The sequence below is a fragment of the Sinohyriopsis cumingii genome, chromosome 4 (genome assembly GCF_028554795.1).
Source record: "Sinohyriopsis cumingii isolate HCF-2022 chromosome 4, ASM2855479v2, whole genome shotgun sequence".
NCBI classification, from domain to species: Eukaryota; Metazoa; Mollusca; class Bivalvia; order Unionida; family Unionidae; genus Sinohyriopsis; species Sinohyriopsis cumingii.
In genome coordinates this window covers 84,111,764-84,133,481 of record NC_142964.1, presented here as the reverse complement: position 1 = coordinate 84,133,481, position 21,718 = coordinate 84,111,764, and the positions used below count along the sequence as shown (strand labels likewise).

Sequence of the window (21,718 nt, the reverse complement as noted above, 5' to 3'; positions counted from 1 at the left end):
TTTCAGAGTTTTTATGTGAATTCCATCTAGACCAGCTGTTTTGTTTGTGTCAAATTTATTGAAAATATCAAAAGTGTCATTTATTGTTATTAAGGGAATGTTGAATCTAACATGATCGGGTATCCTTTTATTCACGAATTTAGTAAGTTTGTCTAAATTAGGCCCTATAAGATTAGACCTGTCCAGGGTTTGGGAGATATTAGTAAAAACGAGGTTCAGTTGGTTTGCAATATCGAGCTCATCAGCATAACTAGTGCCATCAACTATATCTTACAAACTGAATCCTGTCATATTAGAAGATTAAAGATGTATTGCAAATGAAGCAGTAGTATGATGAGTGAGGTATACCATGCACATTATAACAGCTGTCAGCTTTCCCCTGAGTCTAACGGGAAAATGGGGTGGTGGTTGAGTTTATAAAAATAAGCATCGTTTCGGTTATTTGGAGAATATGCTGGTCGCTGTTTGGTTCCACATTACGTTTTGGTAATGAATTCAGTGGATAACTTATAATGGTAAGTTTTGGCAGAGACCCCATCCCTCCCCAGCAAACACAGAAAGTAATAAACCTATGAATGGAACCATTTACGGTGTGTGTGTGTGTCTGTGCATACACGTGACTGAACAGAGAAGTCAGTATATGACAATTCGGGCTATTTGGTCCGGAGTTTTGACTTCAAAAAAGGGTGAATTTTGAAGAGAACGGCAAATTTTCATTGCGTAACGTCTTTGACTTTCTTATCTCAGTGAGGATCCAAAGCTTGGGTCACATTGTGAGCAGTTTTCATCCATTTATCGTCCGTTTGTATGAAAAATTTTGTGCGATTTCCGAGTCAGGGAACATTATTTTACCAGATCTGAAGAGAAAAAAAAATGATTTACTACCTTAAACAGAAAATTGTGTTTAGCTATAAAGCTAGCATTTCTCAATATGTATATCTTAATTCACATTTGATGCAGCTTCCGCGAACATGTATTTCATAATGGCGTATTTGTTGTGTCGTGTAATAGGCTGCAAGACAAATAATGTCAATATATATATCTTGCTCATTATCGAACTGATAATATAAACCCAACTTGCAAGTTTGATTACATTCGGATCAGAAATTTGGACTAAAGAAAGATAACAAGAAATTATTGAAGAACGTACACAGGATTCACAATGCATAGTGAACGCAGGGCTATATCATAGCCTCCACTGGCCTAACAGCTAGGTGAGCTAACTATGTGACGTGCAAATGAATAATATAGCAATTAGACGAGTGTCCTATCAGATAGGACACCCAACCGGAAGCTACACCATCGTCTCTCGAAAACGGACGGATGCCGACGAGACGAGTTTGTGATTGCCATCTCACCTCTGTCTGCGTAGGTTCGAGTCTTGGATTCGGCCAATGTGGGTATGTGCGAAAGCTTGCCGGTAGCTTCTCGAGGGTCGGTGGTTCTTTCCGGGGATTTCCCTGGTTCTTGCTCCACCATTAATACTGGCCGTGTGCTGAAAAATGGCGTTAAACCCTACAACAACAAAGAGTATTTATTGCATAAATCTTTGCTTTTCTTTATGAAAGGAGGTGTGATTTTTATCAAAAGTGCTCATCTGTAATATTCTTGGACTGGAACATTAACTTGGAATTATAGTGAATTCAGATACGGACATCTTGTATTATACGACTGTGATTTATCGAAAGACTTTTGGTACATATCCATGTCACAGGCTTATACAGGCACATCAACACGTTCAGAATTGAAGTTATTTTTTTGAATTCCACTAGAATTTAATTATAATTTTGGTGATATAACTTTTGGACTATTTGAGATTTAATTCACGATACTGTGAATTCCTTTTTGGATTATTATATGGAATTACAGAGTACCTATTGGACTAAAATAGTGTTTCTGAATTACTGTGAATTGATTCAAAGAAGTTATGGATAATGTCATTTTGTTACTTCAGGACTGTTGGCAGACCAGTACATTCGAGGATATGAAATTCATTTGAAACATTCGATTCTTTTGGAATTGAATATCATTTTTTAGGATTATTTTCGATTTAATTCATGTTACTGAAGGTTCCTTTCAAATTTTTAATTTGTAACTTTGATAATGAAACTGTTTCTTAAGTTTTACAAACCTTGTTGCGTTTGCTTTTCTTTTACTTAGTTTATGACCATAGAGTCATTCAAAATGGCGTGTTATCACAATACTAGTTATATAGACTCGATCAAAGACTATAATATTAAATTTGTTAAACGATGCAACAAACAAATCTTTATGCAGGAAAGAAGCCAACAAAATCATTTTTGGCAGAATGTATTTCCTGCATGATAATTAATTCACACTGGATACTAGAGAGTACTAGAAGTTTGGAAAGGTTTTTTGCGTAATCGTCGATTACACTCTGGTTTTAATGGGTTTCTTTCCCATACATTTCAGATAGAGATGGAGGTGACGGATTTTACGTCGAATTCCCACATGGTGGACAATACAACACATCAGAAGGAAAGGAGTGCAATCTGTCGCTTAACTTGACGTTCACGTGCAATGTATTTTATCAATGGATACCGCCCCATGATAGTGGACAGGCAGTCGTAGATAAAGGTGCTATTAAAAGTCTTCTTTACGACAACAGGACATGCCAGGTACCGGAAATCAGGCTTTAAAAATGTGAACAGTCTGATTAAAATCAGGTCTTCACTGTACAGTGAGGATAAGGAGCATGAATGTGTACCGAACGGTTTGATTCACTTTCAGATTTTTGAAAGCTGTATTTCCATTGGCTAATTCAAAGGTCAAAAGAACATGACCCTTAAGCGATCGCGTCGTCAGATCATCACGAAGGATAACGGAGATCTGATTTTAATCAGACTGAAAATGTGAACTCAGGAAATTAAAGTTAAATGAGTATGGTAGGTTTTATAACCGGTAATTTGTTATGCGATGAAGGACGGGAACTTAACATGTAATCTGTGGAACCTTGCATCTCACCTGCGTTCGTGTACTGATTAATAATCTTTGTATCTGACCTGCATCAAATTTGAGCACAAAACTGTAACATTGATGTGGCGATGTCACCGCCATCGGCATATATATATATATATATATATATATATATATATATATACACACACACACACACACACACACACAACCGTGTTTACACAGGCAAGACAAGAAATTATCTGAAAGTGCGAAATTTGAATCTACCCTGTTTCAAACAGTAGTGATAAACGCCACATACCTGTTAAAAAGACACGTTTTTTTTTACCCTGGCGATTTATACACATTGATTACTTTTATATTTGATTCACTTTTTACGAAAGAAAGTTATACCGCAAGATTAAAATCTATCGAAATCCAGACCAGGGTCTAAGACTTCATCCGAGCTGTAAGACGATAGTGGAACCCCCTCTCCCAAAACCCACGAGTTTGCTGAAAAGTAATCATCCTGAAATTATGCAACTATAGAAATAAACGCCTGCATTGTATATCTGTTTAGCATCATAGCATGTTGCTCTTTCATCATTCATCTGTCACTAATCGTAATCATTGTTTTTAAATCGAGCATGCTCTTATTATTAGAAATTGTGCAATTTGCAGATTTGTGGCAATCTAATTACCATCACTAGGAAAGTAAGACCCTAAATTAGCACTTATAAGGTGGTCTAAACACCAGAGACCATCAGGCCCGGCAACACAAGGCTGCAATCAAAAAAGAAAACACCCAGCTCATATGACCCCAAATTTAATCCAACATACAAGGTGGTCTAAAAGTCCAAAGACCATCATGACCAGCCGCACAAGGTGGCAATCTATCTCAATAAAGCTGTCACCCTAGGTACCTCTCTTCGTCTTAACTCTAAAAAGAAACCAACAACAAAACAGCACAGTTTTTATTCCAATTCTGTAAGGCGACAAATTTAGACCAAATACCATGGAGTCTAGGAGTACCGACCTGTGAACTTGGACCTAACCTTTCCACCCTCTCTTTCCTTGCCTCGGCAGGACATCAAATTCAATCAGCGTGCAGTGCATGCACTGTGCGCTACCTACATAAGTAGGAGTGTGTGATGGGTCTATTCCCACTCATACACACATTAGGCTGCTCGGTAGATACTGACTAAAAAATTGAGTGTGTGGTGAGTATATTCCTACTCTTCTATAAAGCCCTCCATTCAGACAGTTAGGGACTACTCTTAGTCCCACTGCCTGATGGTTTCAATTAAACAGTGCTCCTTGAGCACATAAGCCTGGGGGAGTAATTAAACAACCTGCTGTGCAGGCATAAAACAGTGGTACATGTACGGCTGTGCGAAAACCACTTTAATTCAAAGTAAGTAATTTGTGGATTGACCTATGAACAATTGCTCATCTCGTTAGGATACAGTTTGTCAAAAATTTTGTTAAAGTCTTTCTCAAATGTGGAATTCCTAAACATAATTAACTAAACTTAATTTACACTCAGCGTTTGAGAAGAATAAGCGAAATTGTGTACGATTCAATGATCTATAAGTCTAGGTTATGATTAGGAAAATTATCCATAAGACTAACTTGGAATCCATGTCCTCATGGCAGACAATGAAAGTGCATTCTACTTATTAATGGTAGACCTTGGTATGTCCAATACAAATATTAATTCTGAAAAGACAACACAAATGCAAATAGTGTATTAATCTGACCACAGATGGAGGAAACCCAGTAGTTCTATTCCCCAAATCTCGGGAGAAAAACTGACATGCATACATTAAGGTAACAGGACATGCCAGTGTCTCTTTTCGTGACAAAGGTGACTAATCCACCTAGGCCCCACAGTTTGGATGGGATCTGATATATGCTCTGCAACTGGTCAATCCTTTACACCCTAAACACCTCCCTCCAGGGTTACTCTTTCTTGAGACTTGCTAAGGTAGTCAAACTTCCCTCATGTATTAGAAGTAGAGTGGAGACCCTCAGGTGACAGAAGTAGCCTATTTCCCCCACCACCACCACCACTCTTTATCTCCTGTACGCTTGGTATGGTTGTATTCAGGCATAAGCCAGTTGAGTTCAAAGTCATCTCCCTCGATCAAACTAATTCAATGGGTTTACCCCATTCACCATTTTTAACACATTTACAATAAATTAGAATTAACCTGATAAGTGTTCATGGTGCTTACTTCTCTTTTCTTAGTCATTGGCCACCATTGTAAAAGTTCATAGTGATCAATAATTTTGATCTAAAAAATTTCGTGTTGATGATTGAAGTGCTGAGTATTCAATAATCATAATTGAATAGACTGGTTAAACTATACAAGTATTAAATTTCACAATAACAATTAGTATTTAGCAGAAGATGAGTAAATGTGCTTACATAACCACACTGACACATGAACATTTAATGTAATTCTGGATGCTTCCACCTATATCCCATTACCATCAGCAAAAAATAGGTCTTATGAAAAATATATTTGTGCTTCTTTTTGTGAAAATACACAAAGCAAAGTTGTGACTGTTTCTCAGTGTGCAAAAGGGATCAACCAATGTAAAATTGCTTCTGTTGACAAACTACACCGTAACATGCTGCAGCTCCAAGCTTAAGTCTCCTCTCCACCTTTTATGAAAGTTGGCTGAAATTGTAAATAGAAACAAAGAGTAGACAATGGTTTAAATTAGTACAGAAATTGTAACTTATACTGATATGGGTACAACAACAACAACATCAACAACTGATATGGGTGGGTGGATTTGTAAGAAATATGTACCTAACTTTCACAGCATCCATCTTGGAATGTATCTAAACCAGTCTGATGCCCAAATGAGACAGTGTGAACATTGTACACTGTGTTACCTTGCTAATAAAAATTGCCAATATACAAATGTTTTCTTTGTAAAGCAAAGTGTACTTCCCAGAATGCTCAGCACTATTGTCAATGATGCTTTAAACCCAATTATTATCTAACTGATAATTGTTATTTTTGGCTGACCTGGTCAAGCCCACTAGTATTATTTATGAAATAGAAATTGACTGGGATATCCTAATGTAATCATGATTTTCATGACATGACAACTATGCACTGACACATTGGTTGTATAATTTTCAGTATGTCATTGAGCTTTACTATGCTGGAGCCTGTTCCAAAGTAGTGCCATTTCCTTCGGAGACTATCAACCAGCTCAGCACGGGGTCTATACTGTTAATAATGTATGTATATGTAGTTACAGTAATTCTCATTCTTAATTTACTAAGCTGCTTTTTTTTACTTCTCTCTTTACCATTGAATGCCATACAGCAAGAGATAATTTGTTACATTTGTGAATTACTTTCATTGCTAAATTTTGAAATTACTTTCATTCTGTGAAGATATATTTTAAAAAAATACTGTATGAACATCTGAGAATGGTACATGGGTGGGTCTGACTTAAAAGCACATGTAGCACTTTATTTGACTGTATTATGTTAAGGATATGGGGGGTAAGTGCATTTCCCAAGGCCATGCTCTATTGAACTTGCAACCCTTGGATTACATCTCCAGGGTTCAACCGAGTTACATGGCAAGAGAGAGAGAAAGAAAAAAAGAGAGAGAGAGGGGGTCCTCTAGTAATTGCATTATTTTCAGTCCATCCATTCTTATGTAAACTTCGCAAGATAACTGTACTGGAAGTGAATGGATTTCAGCTAAATTTAGTATACAATTTTACACTATTGACTCCTTGAATAAGTTCGATTTCAGCATTCTCTGTCATCAGTTAGCTTGCTAGTCTTAATAATTTTGGTTTTTGCAATATAACTTTACCAAAAATACTTTGGTTCTGATAAAATCTGAGATGCAGCTATCTTGTGAATACATGTATGTTGATTGCATTTGATTTTCAGCTGTGTCTTGTGAATATATTTATTGCATCTAATTTTCAGTGTTCCACATTATGATTCAAAGGGTTATGGCTCTAGTGATTTGCATGTCTCCCTAACTTTGGTTTTCATGATACATCTTTACTAAGAATAATTAACTACTAAAAATGTGTAGTACAAATTTATTTAATAAGATGTTGAATTGGTTCTGTTAACAACATTTCACATCCAGATTTAGAGGAGTTATAGCCCTTGGTTACCTGTCTTTCTTACCTCGGATTTCTAAGCACAACTCTATCAAGTATGGTTGGATATCAAACCAAACTTTAAATTCACAAGTCAAATGAATTTAATATCCAGCATTCCATGACATAATTTAAAGCAATTATGAATCTTCATTTCTCATAACGTTAGTTTCTGCAACATCACTTTAGCTGCATATCAGCTAAACTGACTGAATTCAGTTTTATATCAATGATAACCTGAAGAAGTGTTTGGACTTTGCATTACATGCCATTATTTACAGGCATGATTGCTCGTTCTTTAAACTGTATTTCTGCTGCACTAAGGATTATTTGATGTAAATCCAATTGAGAAAGGAACTTTACGTTGATAGGACCTTTCTTCACTTTGACTTTTAGCATCCCATGGCATCATTTAGAAGAGTTATAGCCCCTGACTGTTCTTTCTCCTAGATTTTACTTTCCAGTAAATATGGTATGCAGCTTCACATTAACAAGTGCTTAGATTAGTTTGATTTCCAGCTTCTGTGTGCAGATTTTCAGGATTTATGTCCTGTAATTTTTGTTCTTCCTATCTCTAGCTTCAGCTGCAAAAAACCTTACCTTGAATGTATCTATTTGGTTGTAAGGACACAATCTAATATCATTAATAAGTGTGGTGATGGTCTATTTATTACTTCTTTTATTCACAACAGCAAGAATATATATATTGGATTTTAAGCAAATTTTGTAGTCAGCATAATACTGTTGAACTCTTGCACGAGTTTGATTTATTGTATTTAACATTATCATTTTAATACTATTTTTAAAAATACCACTTTTGTTTGTGCTGAGTTCTTGTTAAAAAATCTGTTGATCAATTTATATTTGTTGGGCTGTTGGAATGCTTCTTTCATTCAAAGTTAGAGCGTCCGCCTCAGATGCAAGAGGTCGTGGGTTTGATCCCTGGCTGAGTCATACCAAAGATAAAAATGGTGCTAACAGTGGCCTCGCTTGGTGCTCAGCATTAAAAGGTTAGTGTTAGGACTGGTCAGCCTGGTGTCAGGATAATGTGACTGGGTGGGTAATCATGCTCAATGACTGCGGCATGATGCCCCAGTGCTAGACATCACTATAAACTGTCACAATGCAGACATCGTAGTGATATGACTGAAAAATTTTTACAGCTAAGTTTAAAATCCAAATCACACACACACACTCTTTCATTCATTCTTTTCCTGCTCAGCATCTCTGTTTTTGTTTTGTCATTATGTGTGATTGAATAGGAATTGAAATCATGAAGAATGTGTTAATTATATGGAGAATACATTTTAATCATTTTATTTCAATTGTTTATTTTCACAGCTTCTTTGTTGTGTTGGCATTGTACTTTGTAGTAGGTATGACCATTAACTGTACACAAGGACGCAAGGGGAAGGAGTTATTGCCACATAATGAGTTCTGGGTGAATCTACCAGGATATATAACAGTAAGAATATTTTTTAATTCTTTTTACATCTGAAACATCATTTTCATCTCCTAAATGAATTCTCTTATAATATATTGAGAATGATTTCTATCATTTTACATATAGGATAACATTTTATCCCCTGGTCACCGCTCTGGGTACATTACTCTTGGCCTCAGGCTTGTACTCTGATATAATGACTGCTCTAGGAGGTTGTGGGTTGTGGGAGGTTGTGGGTTCGATTCCCGGCTGAGTCATACCAAAGTCTTACAAAAATGGTACTTACAGCTGCCTCGCTTGGCGCTCAGCATTAAGAGGTTAGTGTTAGGACTGGTCAGCCTGGTATCAGGATAATGTGACTGGGTGGGACATCATGCTACATGTCTGCGGCATGATACGCCAGTGCTGGACATCAGTATAAACTGCCACACTGCAGACATCGTAGCAATACGACTGAAAAATTGTTAAAGCTACATTAAAAATCCTAATCACACACACATATCCCCTGTTAAAAAGAAGTTGGTATTTTTTTATGACAGTGGTACCTTGTTGACTGTTCAAGGACATGTAAGTAAATTGTTAGTTTTCTTCAGGAATTTCTCATCATAAAGAAAAATTATGTTGTCTTTAGGTAAGAGACCTAATTATTTTCCTGGTTTCCAGGTGACATTTTTCATTTCAATGATAATTTCATCACAGACATAAACAGTTTTGCACTCAGCGTGACATTTATTCATGTTAATGGGTCAAAGTGTGAAAGGTAATACTAGTGTCTATGACAGCTGCAGACAGGGTAATCATCGAACCTATGGGAAGTAAGGTCTTTTCCAATAAAGGCAAGACTACAGTTGTTTTGGCATTGATGGTACAGATCATAATATACATCTGATATGAATCTATTAAACAATCATATAGTGTTGGCTAGGCCTTTTCATCATGTGTATCCAGACTTGCTGAACACCTGCACCTCATTTGAAAGGAAAAGAGTTTACATCTATATGTCCGTCTGTCTTTCTATCTATCTATGTCTATCTATTATCTATCTGTCTGTCAGTTTTTCTATGTTCTACTTACTTCCATGATGACAGTCCTGCAGAATAATCTGTTTCAAGTGCAGAATAGTACATTGTTGGTAAAAAAAATAAAACCTGTATTCTATGACTATCAAATAGCTTTCAAATTTTCTCATTCTGTGTGCTTTTTTTCTATTTTGAACAGGATGGTTTTGTTTTCACCTTTTCATGTGGCAGAGCGCAGATTGCTGGGAAGTCCTATGAATCAATCTAAGACTAAGATAGGACTTGGGGATGAGTGAGGAAACAGTTCAGACTTGAAACCGATAGATCAATTTGCCATTACATTGATATCTTCCATCATTGTTTGTACTTTTTTCATAACCAAGTTAGAATTAGATTATTGATATTAATTCCTCCATAGGCAGCATCTACAACAGTCTTGTGGTTGTCATATCTATTATTATCTATTATAAGAAGATTTGAGAATTTGCAGTGGGAAAGATGGTACCGGGTATGTATAATTGAGGGAAAATAACTATATCGAAGTTACTATTGTTTATCTTTTCCTTAGAGCCAATATATAAATGCTATTATTTTAAAGAACAGCTGTATCTTATTCGAAGTAAATGTACCTACCAAATATAAAATTTCATGGAGATGTGTTTGGGTAGTGATTGCTTATTTTAAATTAAGCCTTTTTTCTCACTGAAGTTGTTTGTGAGGACCACTGTTTCTGAAGAGACCACTATGCAGAAGCTTATAGAAAGAATGTTGATATGCATTTTTCTATCTTGGAAATCTGTTATTTAATTTATATTACTTATGATTTATTTGCATTTTTATCATCTGATAATAAACTTACACAATATTACCCCCACCCTGCCCCAAAATGTGTCTTCCTCCTATAAATGAATATACAGGTATGAAGTTTGGCCTAACAGTACTAAATAGTACCACTGTAATAAAAATTTAGGCATATTAAACTTGTGACCCCTTCCAAATTACTAAATAGTACCACTGTGATAGAAATTTAGGCATATTTAACCTCTGACCCCTTCCTGAGTGCTAAACAGTACCAGTGTCATAGAAATTTTGACATATTTGGCCTTTGACAACCTTCCAGAGACCCAGGGGATTGAATTTTAAGAACTTGTTACCCTTGTTTAAGTTTAAAACCAAGTTTAGCAAATCCCCATGAAGCAGTCGACAAGAATCTAGAGTAAGTGAGGAATGGACAGAAAGATAAAAGAGGGTATTTAAATGTTCCTAATGCTACAGTGTGGGGATAATCAGCAGCATTAGGTATAGTATTACCACACTGACTATGGAATAGAAAACTTAATATTAATTTGGTGGGATACACCCATGACTAAAAAACAAAAAAATAATGAAGTTAATGTGAAATTTTCTGTTACATACTTGTTTTTCTGTATTTTTGTACTAAGAAATGTATAATATGAAGTGCAAGTTTTACCTATTACAAAGTTTATTCAAATGCTCGCTAAAGGTAATTTTTGATTGATTATAATAATGAAATAATAAGCTATAATGTGTATGGGTGAAGACTGGTATTGTAGGCTATACATAACCATCAGGATAGTTTATCTAATAATTAAGATTTCATTTGAGAGGAAAGTATTATATAGTTGATTATTAAAAAAGGAGCTTTATTGCCACACTTTTATAAGAAATAAATTTTTATAAGTTCAAAACTGTTTGTGTTATTGTGTCATTTATCATACATATTAAACATTTTACACTTGGTTTATAGATTGTTATTTCATATGAAAACACTTGAAGAATACGGGATGGCATGTTAACTACACAATGTATGCTCAGGTCAGCAATTTTAAATTTGAAATTAAATGTCAGCACAGGCTTGCCACATGAAGAAATTCTGAAATGATTGTGTATTGATTATAGGTATGCCCGTGTTCAAAATGTCATCGTAAACTAAGTTACACTGGTGTCTGAAAAAGTGTAGTACATATTTAAAGTAAAAAAGTAAAAAGTAAAATATTCAAACACATAGCATAGGGATTTTGTTGCTCTTGCATCCTATACATGTCCTGGTCAAAGAACCATTATGGAGGCATTATTAGCAAAAAAATGCCAGTTTTTGTACTACAGTTAGGACAACTTGAGAAAAGTCTTGTTTACAGCCAACTTGTGTCTTTACATGTACCACACAGTCATGCAGATGATTCCATTCCAATCTCATTTTCATCAAGAATTTTTCAGCTGTTCAGTTTTATATTGTTAGTAGTTGTGGGTGCTGGAAAGGGACAAATGGGAAAATTAACTCTTTAACCATCTTGATGATTCAGCCATTATAAGGACAAATGAGAATTTAATGTTAAAAACATGTAATAGTTTCACTATGGGACATGTTATTGGGACATGTATGAATTTTACACTGGTGCAGGTGGGCACAAATTGGTATTTAACATTGTTGATCGCATGTCCATGGAATTTATCATCATGGGATGATATGGGGGAAATTTAGTATTGCAGGACACTGTTGGGCTTTACTGGAATTTGAGACTGGGAGTCACTCAGGATATCTGTTGAAATTCTGGGTCAAAACACATTTAATTTCAATCCAATGACTACCGAGACCAAGATCACGACAGAGGTGAGACCGTACCCTATATTTGTTGGTAAACCCAGAGACTTTGCTTAAACTTTATTGGCATAAGACCCTTCAAAGATCCCAAGCTGCTCTATCTGTGTATCTTGAATATTATATAGATATGCTTTCTGTACTTCCAATTATCTAGGCGGTGTAGGTAAATTTGCATATAATGTACTAATACTGTAAATGGACTTAATCTAATACTATAAAAAGGAATATCACATTAAATATATGGCCTGGACTTAATCTAATACTAATATGACCCAGGTTCATGTTTGGCACAAGCGAGTGAGTGATCGATCAGTGCATGAAGGGGACAATAACGTTGAGTGCCTGGCACCTAATAAAAGCCTATTCGGCTCTGGACGAAAGGCATCTTACTCATTTTGTATAGGCCTATGGTGGTGATCACAATTTGCGAGAATTGTAGCATTTAAATATTTTTGTGTCTGGTAGGTTGTCATTTATGTGTTATCATGTTGCTATATTGAAATACTTGTGTGAGGGTTGCGTATCACTGCATATCGTATTCGTCTTGTTTGTAATATTGTATATTGAAGTATTTGTTCTGTTCTGTTTTAGTATTCATTCTGTTTTGTTTCAGGTTTTTCTTTTATCTCGTATGTTCTCCTGATGGATAATAAACATCACAACTGCGTGTGTTGTGTTTGCTTCTTTTTACACAATGCCTGGCTCTCAATGGCGCCTACCATGGGATTTGCCCGGCTCACACAAAAATAACAAAATTGACAAGAAATTCTGTGCAGACTTAAAAAAACATGTTGGAGAATTATATTTTATTATTTTATTCAGTTTTCTGGATTGTCCTAAATTCTGGACAAGCTGCAGAACAAATGCCCAGGGCCTAGTCTAAACCATTGTAAACAGGGAGTTATACTTTCATATTTCTTTTCTAAAGTGACTAACTAAGGCTGTTGTGTAAAACACTTTATGCAGATATGTGTAGATCTAACAATGGTGACATAACACAAAAGTAGTTCAGCAAGCACTAGTACATTAGAGGCATTATCATGTGTATTGTCTCTGAAGTAAGATGTGTATTTCTACAACTCGTGTACTAATGTTTTTTGTATTTGACCAGAATTTTGCCACATCTACATTTCTGTGTCTTTTTGTTGACCTCAATAACACATGATTTGGGTTTTGTTTTATATTTAATGCCATTTTTCTGCACATGGTGTCCAGTACATTTGGTGAAGGAAGGTTCTAGAATGAACCATTAAACTACTGAACTTACTGGTAAGCTTTCTCACATACCCATGATGGTCAAGCTGATACTCAAACCCATGACGACAGAGATGAGATGTAATAGATGAGTTCAGTAAGCACCTAATGCCACTTGATCACCCAGAATCCCTAGACATCTTCAATGATAAATAACTGATAAAGCAACATTCTGCTGAGCTATTTTTTAAAAAAAACTCCAACAATGCCATACAATACACAATCCTTCAGAAGTCTTGCCCTACACATGTGTACTTTACTTATAGTAATTTCCATGATACAGGCCCAATCTAAATCAACATACATGCATTCACTTTCAAACTTCCTAATCTAATTAATATATATGCAGCCAGTTTTATGACACAAGCAGAATCATAGAAATGTACACACAATAAAGTCTATCAAAATTTCTTCAAACTCTGTAATCTTTTCTGTCTGCGCATATTCAATGTTTTCAAGCGATTCCAATATTGGGGAGTTTCTGGATCTAACTCTGACAAAGGTATGGCCTGTCTGTCTAGACGCATTCTCCACAACCAATCTGGGTATTCATTATCTGGCTTTAGTTCAGGATCAGATCCCTCCTTGAATATATTTCCACCACAAAGAAACTTGCACAATTTCTGTGGATCCTGTTCCACTTCCAACTCCTTTTTTGCCACTGGTGCCACAGCCTTACCTCCTGCACCTGCACATAAAGGTAAACACTAACAGTAATTTACAACTTAGAGCAAAATGGTTCAGTTCAACAATTTTTAAAGAAATGAACAACAAGAGTAATAATAATAGTAACAATAATAATAATAATGCCTTTACATAAAGAGGGTACCTAAATTAATTAAATACAACTTATCTCCCTACAGCCTTCTACTAAAGAAAATACACCCCCTTCCCCTCAAAACCCCAACTAAAATAATTAAAAAGTTATTGTCAGTCATATTACAGAAAAGTATCCCCTTGCAAGTTCTCTCTCTCTCTCTCTCTTATGAAATTAGATATTTACAAGTGCACATATCTACAAATACATATTAAAATACATTAAGAAATGTAGGGTATAAATGCATATATAAAATTTTGGTCTTGTGTCTCCAGCAACCCAGTTCTGAAATGACTTTAAGCCACATTTTCAGGTATGCATAGCAGTTAGTGGTCACTTCTCCTTCTATATACATTTAGGCTATTCTGAGCAAGTGTGGACTGAAGTACAGTTTACATCAGTATCATACTTAGTCATTAAACATTATTTGGTACAAAAGGAAACAGAGGTTCATACAATGAGTTTAAGCATATAAAACATTTTATACCTAATTTTATAAATATGCTAATATAATTTTAAAAGATGCAAAGAAGCAAGTAAATCTAAATAGTCAGATTGTGATAAATTCCAGAACTGTGTCTTGAACTAAAAAATTTCTAGACAGTTTGTTAATATGATGGTTTGAAATAATGCATGCACATTTTTGTTTAAAGGATTTATATAATAACTGAAACAGCATATAGAATGTGGGCAGGAAATGAGTTCCATATTTTAGTCAATGAATACTGTACATTTCCTTTGAAATGTTCTATTTATAGTCTTGGTAATTACCAATTTGAGGTTAGTTAAAATGTATGGATACAGAGCATATAATATGCATATCCACTTGTTTGGTACAAAATATGCAAGTTTTGCAGAAATTGTATGTACTGAGCATGCAAACCTTTCCTGGGATATGTGTAAAAATCAACTGTGTTCTCTTCTAGTTGCTTAAACCTTTATTGCAGAAGATGAAAATTTTAAGTGAATCAGTTATCCATTTCAATGTATCATTGCAATGCTGCTTCAGAATGTCTGTCTGACATTAAAATCATCTCTACTTCCGTATTTTCAAAATGATTTATCCAACTGGATTCTTACAAACGAGCAAACGTTCAGAATATCATTAAGAAATAGCTCTATCCCAACGCTGACAATATTTGCTGTTCACAGACAGAGAATGCAGTAGCTAAAAATTACAGTGTGATTTCTTTCTGAATTAATCTTTAACTGCAAAATTAAAGATGTGTCTTGTTAAGTTAATTAAACTGGTGCTTGGGATAAACTGATCCCCTACTCACAAATATGATTAGTAGATGATCTTCGTACTTGACTTTAATGAAAATACAAGTGTCTGTTTTCATTCAAATTGACATTGCATTGAATAGCAAATGATTGATTACATAGTGTTGGACAATAAAGGTGCTATTAAATATGACATAATTGGACATAATTTCAGCAGCTCACAAAAACAGGATACATGTACAGTATGTGGGTGATATGGTGTTACATGAGACTGCCGCAATGCATTTGACATAAATATCTCAAAGTACATGATATTGGTGATATGGTGTTACACGAGACTGCAGCAATACATTTGACATAAATATCTCAAAGTACATGATATGGGCCATTGTTTTGACAATATTTATCAAACATAAATTTCTTTCAAAATTTACATGAACCAGCATTTTGTTTGCTGCTCATAGTGCCATATGTTTAAAACAAATTTTACCATTTCTCTACTCTCCAATTAATTGTCTAAATTATTACAACAAATATAATAAAACATATAAATCTATATGATTTATGATGTCTGTTTTATCTGGAATAAAATATCCATAAAATAATGTACTGTAAAAACCTTTTCACGATACATAATTACTGTGAAAAAAGGAATAATTTGTCAGTTCTAACTGCATCTTAATAATATACATCTCTTTTCATTGCTATTTTCTGTACAAACATGGATTTCTGACCATCATCATAAATAAAAACAAAGTATGTATTTTTCAAATACAACTTTTTGAGCCCTTTTGAAGGATAAATATGTAATTAATCTTTTTTTGCACAGCCTGAAACAATTCTCAGTTGCTCTTGCGTCAACAGTAATGGTGCTCCATCTGGGATTTCTAAAAGAATTAATCCCCCATTCATGGATTTACAAATATTCAATGCTGCCTGGCTTTTGACCTTGAACTTTCCTGACAATAAAATATGTAGTCTTGAAACATCATCATATCTATCTAGCCTCAAGCATAAGACATGTCTGGAGACACCATCATATCAGTCAAGTCTCGTGCATTGTGCACAAGACACATACATTTGACACTTAACACATGCACATCCTAAATTTTGTCACAAATTCTTATAAAATATTTGACATGTATTTTGAACCTAAGGGTTCATGGCTTCCTAATTCTCCAGTAAACTTCCACATTTGTTGTTTGACCTCTCCCTCTGACCTCTCACTGTGGCTTCACCCCAGGTTCCTAAGCTGGGGGCTACCAGCCCATGGACCCCATTTCACTCCTGACAATTCACAGCCCTTGACACTATCGATGCTACCAAAGCCAAATAGACGGCATTAAATACTATACCAGAGATGCCTGCTCACTAAAATATGAAGGGTTTATACATGGTGTCAAGTGTGAAGAACAAATCAGCTTTATTCAAAATGCTCTACTGTGGAAAATATGAATTTCTCATTCACAGCATCTATTGTAGAAGTAGGGACAATAACCAAGGTAAGGTTCTATGATGTAAATGCTGTTGGCCTATTTATGATAATGGTACAACATGATTCTCCTACACAGTAATGTATGGTGCTAAACTAGCAGTTATAAACGTTTTCTTACAACTGATATATTCTAACAAATACTTGCTGTACTTTCTAAACAGGAAACAAAATTTTGTGTGCACTTAAAAAAGTTAATAGTGCTATGGTGACAACTGGTATGTGGCAAAAATTGGGGGGCCTCGAGTGGCCTAGTGGTCTAAAGCACTCACCGTTCTGGATCACTGCCATCTCACCTCTGTCTACGTGGGTTTGAGTCCAAGGCTCAGCTAGCGTGGGTATTTGGGAAAGCCTGCCAGTAGCTTCTCGTGGGTTGGTGGTTCTTCCCTGGGTTTTCCAGGGTTCTTCCTCCACCAGTTATACTGGCCACCATGTATAGCCTATCTTGTGCTGAAAAATGGCCATTAAACCCTAGAACAACAACAACGGCACAAATTGGTCTCCAATATAAACACCATATATTCATTAGAATGATATTCCAAGTGGCAAGGATCTTGAATAAGGACTCAGAAAGTGCATTTCTGTTGAATGTAGTCCTGCTGGACTATTTCTGCATAAGAACTGGTTCGTTATCATTCCAATTGGTAATTCCAATTAGTCAGGAGTTAATTGGTAATTCCAATTAGTCAGGAGTTAATTGGTACTTTTTTGCTCTGATGATCATTATCATGTGACAAAAGTCCACTACAAACTTTACCACTTTCATGCATTAAGGTAATGTAATTATCAATAAATTTAACAGCTGTGTGTTGACAGATTCTTTGCAGGGTTTGGTTGACAGTGACAGGTTCCATATCTGCATCATATCATGGACATCCAGCATCCAGATATTATAATGTGTCCATGGATGAAGTCCTCTTGTCACATGAATCATGTCAAAGCAGTCTCCTGTAGTCACTTGAGAAGCATCATTCCAACCAAAATGTAGAATGACTATTTGAAAGGATGCCAGATCTGCTCTATTTTTCCTTTAACTGAGTTAACAATTGCTCCTCAATATCCACACTAATGATAACAATATTGCCAGATATCACTTCTGTTGGCAGAATGCCACCATCTTACTATTTTTGTAGAGATAGGGTATCCTTGTGCATTGGGCTAACATTCTTTTCACTCTGACTGGATTATTTCATGGATGGCTGGAAAACTGAATGTCATCATCTGCGCAAAAGAAACCATGTAGCTTTCTTCTGAAACCATGCAGTGTTAGTATTTGACATTACTCTGACTGGATTTACCTCGTGGATGGAGGGAAAATTTTACATCATCATCTTCACTAATTCTGAAACCAAACAGTATTATTAATTGATATGGCTCTGAGAAAAATCTTTAAAAATCAAGAAACTCTGTAGGTCTGGGATGGCTTCACTTAGGAGATGTCTTATTTATATATCAAAAATGGAATGTCAAGAATTTTCGAAGATTTCACTTCCTTTAGTGGGAAGAGAGCTGTATTTTAACAGACACACACACACACATGGCTCAGTTTCAACTGGAAATGTGTATCAGTTCTCTCCCTTTAACAGATGGTAGAGATATCAGCAATATTTGTACCCAGCTTGCTTTTACCACTGCTCCTACCATTGAGTATCAAACGTGCTTGATACGTATGATTATTAAATCACGTAAATACAAATTCATACAAACTGTTTTTGTCTGTTCAGGTTGTTGTAACATCCATCTCCATATATAAACATCTTCATCTGTCTGTGATTTTATCATTATTGAACCCTTTTTTTAAATAAATAATCTGATACTGTTATGCAATAAAACAAAGAAGTAAAACTGAAAGAAATATAAACAGTACTGTATTGAACTTTTCACAAACAAAATTAGGGAAAAATAAACCTTTTATGCAAACCTGAAATCATAAAATCAATATTTTTAGATCAATTGGTCTAAAAATGTTTCTAACACAGGTATACATTTTTAAAGAACAAATGCTTTGCAAATGAATAAAAGATTAATTAAAGTGACAATTTTTACTTAGTTTTTAATCATTTTGTTTATTGTAATGCTGTTTTATCATAATTATCACATGCAGTCTACATTTTTAGAAAAGACAAGTGTGGCTGTAATCCTATATTTCATCATGACCTCTGCTTCCGTACAAAACACTATATACCACCTATATTCATAAATTATGAAAATATTAATTTAAAACACATTAAATCCATTAAATATTTATATCTGAAATTATTTTTGTATATTAATACATATATAATCTAACAACTCTTCCATCTAAACAATGACTGTAAAGCAATTTCAAGTCAGTATTGTAACCTTGTGTTATAAAATGGCGTTAAATAAAATAAATTGGCAAATGACATGAAAAACAGCAGCATTTATCAAATGGATTTTGCCAATTCATGGTCCCAGTATTAGTATTTGCAGTCAAATTAATTTAGGATGCAATGACGAAAAAAAGTAATAAACCGTGATACTTTAAGTTAAGATGGTATCTGAGAGTGAACTCAGGATTTACCAATGTAAACGGACAAGGAACTACCAGGGACAATACATGGCACTGTGGAAGTCCTATGCTGAGAAATGGATGTCCATCAGTCAGCTACTGAGGTTATGTGTCTGCATTTATGACCATGTTAGTTTCTTGACTGCTATATTATATAAATAAAATTATTTTAAATAATATATTTTTATATCTCTGCTCTTGTACAGTATACACTCTCAATAATGTGCATACATTTAAATAATACATTATACATTCAGCTACTTAAAATTACTTACCATATGGTAAACATTGTTTTTTCTTTGCATATACAGCTTATTTAGCATAAATAAATATTCAACATAAATTTATTTTTTAAAAAGAGGCATTAACATATTCACATTAGTTTATACAGACAAAACATGAACTAAAATATTAGCATACAGAGACAAGGCTATAATGATGAAATGAAAACAAATTGAGTTCATTGAATTGTTTGTTAGCAATTTGCAGAACATTAAATGATACATTATAAATTCATAGAACAAAATTTTAAAATTAATATATGGTGCATTAAACAAAGATTATTAACATATAATTCACCTTATGAGGTCCACAAAATTAAGAGAATATAGATGTATGATATTCACATATGATACTGCATGGAACTAAATCAAAGATCTTACAGAACCCCATGTTCATTTTTTAGTGTACAAGTCTTATCTAGTACTATTAGTATATAGTATAATACACAGTATAATGATAAATTCTAGTTATCTATGTATATCTAATAAAGGAACTGACATACCCACCCCATTATATTTAGAAAAAAAGCAATGAAAAAAGCATTAACATACACCAATATATATATATATATATATATATATATATATATATATATATATATATATATATATATATATTCTCTGCAAAATATATTTCATCTTTCAACAGAGGCAACACCATATTTGTTACATTATTATTTTCATTATTTTAATTATTTTGATGTCCACAGGATTATCATAATATAAACATTATTTTATTTAATTAAATCATAAATTTGGCAGGACCTCCATTTTATTTTTTTGTTAATATCTGTTATTTAGCAGTAACTGTATATAGCAAAATGCATATAATAAAGATTAAATCTAAATAAATATAACAGAAGCATTAACATACTCATACCAATTTGTATGGACACAATTTTTTTTTTACTGCATGAACCCTGATTTCACCATTTTTTTCAGTGTTAGTGATTTTATTATTTCTCAATAAAATAAACTATTTATATTTTGTACAAAAATGGATGAATTGCTTTAAAATATTTCACCACTCAATTGCCGATGCAATATAAACAACCCCATTATATCGCGTGCAATCGGGATTTTCCCCTTTAAATGCATATTTAAACTAAACAAAGTCCTTGGGAAGTAATGAGAAATACCATATTTTAAACAAACGTAAATGTCACACTGAAATCAAAGACGAAAATAAATAATAGTTTCATGTCCGAATCAGCCCGTAATCTGGGCCGAATAAGCTGGTTACCCTTACACTCAACTTATTCTTAAAGTCCGACAATATCTTTAATCAACAAGATTATAGTGAGTTGTGTTCTTATTACATCAAAACAATACGTTATCTTTTATAATTTCTGCATAAGTCCCACAAAAATTAAGGTTCTATTTCGTAGCCCACTAGTCGTGCATCAGTTTCCGAATGAAGGTGATCCTCGGCAAAGAGCTACTTAATGGCATGGTTTGCTTTATTTTCAACTATTAAGACTGGCTTGTTTAAATACGCTCTCCTATTTATTTACCTCCTAATTTTTTGGCATTGCACGATGCAGTCTGGTGTACGAATCTACGTAACAACTTGGAAAAATTAACCACGAATGAACTCTGTTTACACAGAATACGTATCCTTATGCTCGCCATGCTGTTGCATTTGTTCTTGTTTTAGAATTTCTTACTTAAATAACGGGCACCTTCAAAACAAATGCGATCATCAAAACAGCAATTTCATCGCAAATTTTCGAATTAAACTGCCATTGGCTAAATTTAGGCGACAATTTATCACGTGAATGTTATAAGCCCGACTTTTCTCCTCAATCGGCCCGGCTCTGTTTCTTTTTGGCATATTCAATTTTCATTCAGAAAATATTCACACTGGGAATGTAAGTGATTTGTATCTCACTGAAAATGGTTGGGGACTTTCACCATGTTCAGCGATCGAACATCGCTCGGCCGTTTCACCACCTGACGA

General features: G+C 34.5%; 2 protein-coding genes across 3 annotated transcripts in view; one reads left to right on the top strand and one right to left on the bottom strand.

Moving 5' to 3' along the window:
- The window catches only part of LOC149801572 (uncharacterized), a 69,459-nt gene extending 56,635 nt beyond the window's left edge, over nucleotides 1–12,824 (top strand). The window contains exons 3-6 of the mRNA XM_089955799.1: nucleotides 2,434–2,639; nucleotides 6,078–6,178; nucleotides 8,413–8,536; nucleotides 9,734–12,824. Of these exons, the coding sequence (XP_089811925.1) occupies nucleotides 2,434–2,639; nucleotides 6,078–6,178; nucleotides 8,413–8,536; nucleotides 9,734–9,802 (500 nt within the window). The 3' untranslated portion in view covers nucleotides 9,803–12,824. The remainder of the gene's footprint in view (nucleotides 1–2,433; nucleotides 2,640–6,077; nucleotides 6,179–8,412; nucleotides 8,537–9,733) is intronic.
- A 124-nt stretch (nucleotides 12,825–12,948) lies between these two features.
- On the bottom strand, nucleotides 12,949–21,424 carry LOC149801571 (large ribosomal subunit protein mL54-like). 2 transcript variants are annotated; one of them, XM_089955800.1, is made up of 2 exons: nucleotides 21,273–21,424; nucleotides 12,949–14,099 (listed from the first exon to the last, which is right to left on the bottom strand). In XM_089955800.1, exons 1-2 carry the CDS (start codon nucleotides 21,388–21,390, stop codon nucleotides 13,813–13,815), a joined length of 405 nt encoding a protein of 134 aa, XP_089811926.1. In that variant the 5' UTR covers nucleotides 21,391–21,424; the 3' UTR covers nucleotides 12,949–13,812. The 2 variants fall into 2 exon arrangements, with proteins under 2 accessions (XP_089811926.1, XP_089811927.1); XM_089955801.1 differs by lacking the exon at nucleotides 21,273–21,424 and adding an exon at nucleotides 17,217–18,218.
- Between the last annotated feature and the right edge of the window lie 294 nt (nucleotides 21,425–21,718).